Below are 3,825 nucleotides of genomic sequence, written 5' to 3'. Positions count from 1 at the left end.
CAGATACCACGATTTTAGTATAATTATATTGTTTCAGGGTAATACAACCCCCCACATCTTGTGCTATAGAGGGAGTAATGATACAACAAAATAGGGTAAATTGGAAGTTAGCGTTTGAGGATGAGTGGTAGAAAATAGGATGTGTCTATATTGTTATTGTATTGAAACACAGAACAGATATTGTTTAGTTACCTGTATTACAGAATCAAATCAATACTAATCATTAATCTGTTGTTTATTTACTCAGAAGTACAAACATAGCAAACATCTCTCTGCAGCACTGATGCTTTGCTTCTTTTAGAGTTCCATTGTCCTTGTCCATAGAAAAAAACATGTCATTTGTCTTTTTTACAGGGAATGTGCAAGGTATACATTTTTATCAACACATGTTAAAATCCAGGAAGAAAATGTATTTGCAAAAGACTGTAAAAGTTTATTTTATCACCTTCTCCACACAAATAATTCTAAGAAGATTTTATGAAAGCTACAACATATTTGATTTAAAAAAAAGTTCAGAATAAAGAAATAAACAGCTTTAGAGAATGTACAGAATTGTCTTATGTTCTTCTAACTGAATTGCCATAGGCCTACATTAGTCAAATAATATACCAATGAGATTCTTCAAATATGCCACATTATTAATAGGCCTATTCGAAATACAGATTGGCAACATTTTGCACTTTCTGTAAGTGCAAATCACAAAATATGGCCTTCAGCCTGTGTGGGAAAATTGGACAAGCATAGCAACAGAGTAATATCACCTAAGGCTTCAAAACCAACATGACAGTTCTGTTCGTTTTCCCTTGTCTAAAACAGCAGTAGAACCTATCAGATGACACAGTATGGCTCCATAGACATAGGTGTCTGTGTGCTGAGACAACATGGGAAACTGGCTCTGAGGCGCGATCTCAGCTCCTTGTTGAATATGAAACAAATAATGGGATTCGCCCCCGCCTGAACGAACGTCATCCACACGGCCGCAGTCAGGTAAACCTGTGGAATTGTGCCTCCTTTGACAAACACTCGAATGTAGCAAGTAACAATGTACGGGGCCCAGAGGATAAGAAACGCCAGGGTTATCATGTAATACATTTTCCCTATGCGTTTCTCCATTTTAAATTCATCCAAGACAAGCAGCCTTCTGTTTCCATTATGCGACGTTTGTCTGATTCCCACCAACGTTGGTGGGGTGGGACCGCGTCCAAATCCTGCAATCCAATTGGCGGCTGCCTGCCCAGTGGCACCTGGCCCGTGGAAGGTCCAGTTTTGGCTTATAGCTGGGACAAGCTGAGCGGGTTTCATCTTGCGGTGGTCGTACACGAAACACAACATTTTTATGTAAACAACGTGTGTTGTTCCCACGATGACAGCCAGCATCAACATGAAACCCAGGGTGTCGTTAGCTTTCACATATCGGTGCTCGAAAATGCATTGTTCCTCTTCATGGATGAATTTGTAGGTGCCAACGTCAAATACAGGGGGGAAAGCCATAGCGACAGAGAGGGTCCAGACCATGCAAATCACTGCCACACATGTCCACAATGTCATTCGTTTGGAATAAAACCTGTGGTGTGCAATCGCCATGTATCTGGTGACACTGACGCAGAAGAGCAGAAACGCTACATGGAAACAAAAAAGGACCGACAGGAACGCGATAATTTTGCAACGTATAATGCTGTACGTCCAGGTGGAACGGTTGTTGATTGATATCATCACAAAGGGCAAACACACGGCAGACCGTATTACATCTGCCAAGCACAGATCAAGTAGAAAATAATACGGAGCCTTGTGAAGGGAGATGTCTTTCAGCACTAGCAGGGACAACGCCGCATTCCCGACAAGGCTGATGCAAATGATCAGACCGAGCGAGGCCAGTTTCACCGCAGAGGCGGTGATGGCATAATTATGTAGCGTGGGATTGCTTTCCCCAAACTCGCTTGAATTTGCCATCTATGTAACCAAGCTATTGTCAAAGGCGCGTGTATTCTATACTCCCACATCAAGTGGTTGTGCTTCCCCGGTCGAAGTAGGCCTATCAATGATTGATAAAAATTGGCCAGCAAGAAATTAACATGATGCACGATTATGTTACACTACCTCACCGTGAACAGCATCTAGGTTTTAACCGTTTTAGAATATCATTCTTTATTCTCCTGGGTTTGAAGCATTGCCTGATTTCAGAAGCGACTGAGATCCATCGAAATGTATTTTCTTGTTATCCTTCATCTCACAAGTTTCCGTTTCGAATATGAAATAGGCTACACCCATGTTCGTAGTTCCATTTTCAGCTGATAGCAAACATATTGCTCTGAAACATGCAGTCTTTGCACACACCATCTTAAATGGATCCGTTTGAATGCCAGACATTTCAAAAACACATCTCCATTTCCACTGATGCTGAGGTTCTCGTTCGTCTTGAGGAATAAATAAACATAAATCGGAGGACAGGCCGTCATCATCTCTTCAACACGCAATTAATAGGGTTGGGTAGACTATAGCCAAACCAGTGTTCAGTCCACTCAATCGAAGGCATGGCGTATGAATACATCCAGCAATAAAAACTAATGCATGTCTATAAACTACAACCGTTGGTTTGCATTTGAGGAAAAGCCTACACTTTACGTTTTCAAACGAGGTTGAATCGATTATGATAAGGTGGATAGACACTGAACAGCGCCGGCTAATGTCGAGATAGATTAAATGTAGGCTAATCCACGTCCTCGGATCAGAAACAGTTGTCCGATCTCCTGTGCGCGTACATTAGTCTGCGGCGCTACATGGAATCATTCAATAATTGGATCCTGTCTCATGCATTCCCAAGGCATGATTTTCCATGTCTAGAAAGGCTTGTCAAATTCAATCGTTTCAGACTGCTCAGTTCCTTTTACACCGAGGCAGCTTTAAAGGCACAGTCATGTGTTTACAACCAACCTAACCTAAAATCCTAATTATGATCATCTCATTTGAAATATAAGTCATTGAGTGAATGCATAGACATACAGGTCATACAGGACAGCTGCATTATGAAGAATGCCACCATAGTAGCCTATATAAAGGGTTTCTATTCCGATTTCTACTGTTTTAGTCACATATTTTCAAATGCAATCCCATTTTGACTGGTCAATATGCAGGGTAGGCTTACACAATTTTGCCAACATGATTGGTTGGCACCACCAAGTATGCTAGACCTATTAGACTATATCCCCACAATTGTTTTTAACCGACCATAATATGACAATTGAATAGTTATAAGACAGAAGCCCACATATTACTATCACCAATTATATGCGATGTGTTAGATAAATATCTATCTTATTAAACAAACTGTATGCACATACTATAATATGGGAAAATATAGGATATTTGAATACATTAAACATTAGCATGTCAATGGAGTTGATAACACAAATCTGGCAGCTGTGATTCACTAGTGCCATCTGCAGCCTAGTTGAGAGAGAGAGAGAGAGAGAGAGAGAGAGGGGGGAGAGAGAGAGAGAGGGAGAGAGAGAGAGCAGAGAGAGAGAGAGAGCACAGAGAGAGAGAGAGAGAGCAGAGAGAGAGAGCAGAGAGAGAGAGAGAGAGAGCAGAGAGAGAGAGGTCCATTAAGGGTCCATTTCCTTTAGCTCATAATTTGAAGGGGGAAAAAACTAGCGTCTAGCCCCCTATCCTAAAAAACCTAGATACAAAAGACTGAATAAGTCATGATCAATAAAAAGATAGGCAGTAACTTGGTGAATGGCAGGTGACTCTGGATCACAGGGAGAATAAGACATCAAATGTATGGGCTATGCCCAGGAAGTAGTGTTTAGTCTTGCCTAATATGTT

At 41.1% G+C, this 3,825-nt stretch overlaps 1 protein-coding gene across 1 annotated transcript; it reads right to left on the bottom strand.

The window, feature by feature from the left end:
• Positions 1-217: 217 nt before the first annotated feature.
• On the bottom strand, positions 218-3,465 carry LOC106565734 (probable G-protein coupled receptor 173). Its single transcript, XM_014133174.2, has one exon. The coding sequence runs from the start codon at positions 1,948-1,950 to the stop codon at positions 829-831; it is 1,122 nt and encodes a 373-aa protein (XP_013988649.2). The 5' UTR covers positions 1,951-3,465; the 3' UTR covers positions 218-828.
• Positions 3,466-3,825: the final 360 nt, after the last annotated feature.

This window comes from Salmo salar, chromosome ssa12 (genome assembly GCF_905237065.1).
Source record: "Salmo salar chromosome ssa12, Ssal_v3.1, whole genome shotgun sequence".
NCBI lineage: Eukaryota > Metazoa > Chordata > Actinopteri > Salmoniformes > Salmonidae > Salmo > Salmo salar.
The sequence above is the reverse complement of the archived record's forward strand: the minus strand, read 5'-3'. Positions and strand labels throughout refer to the sequence as shown.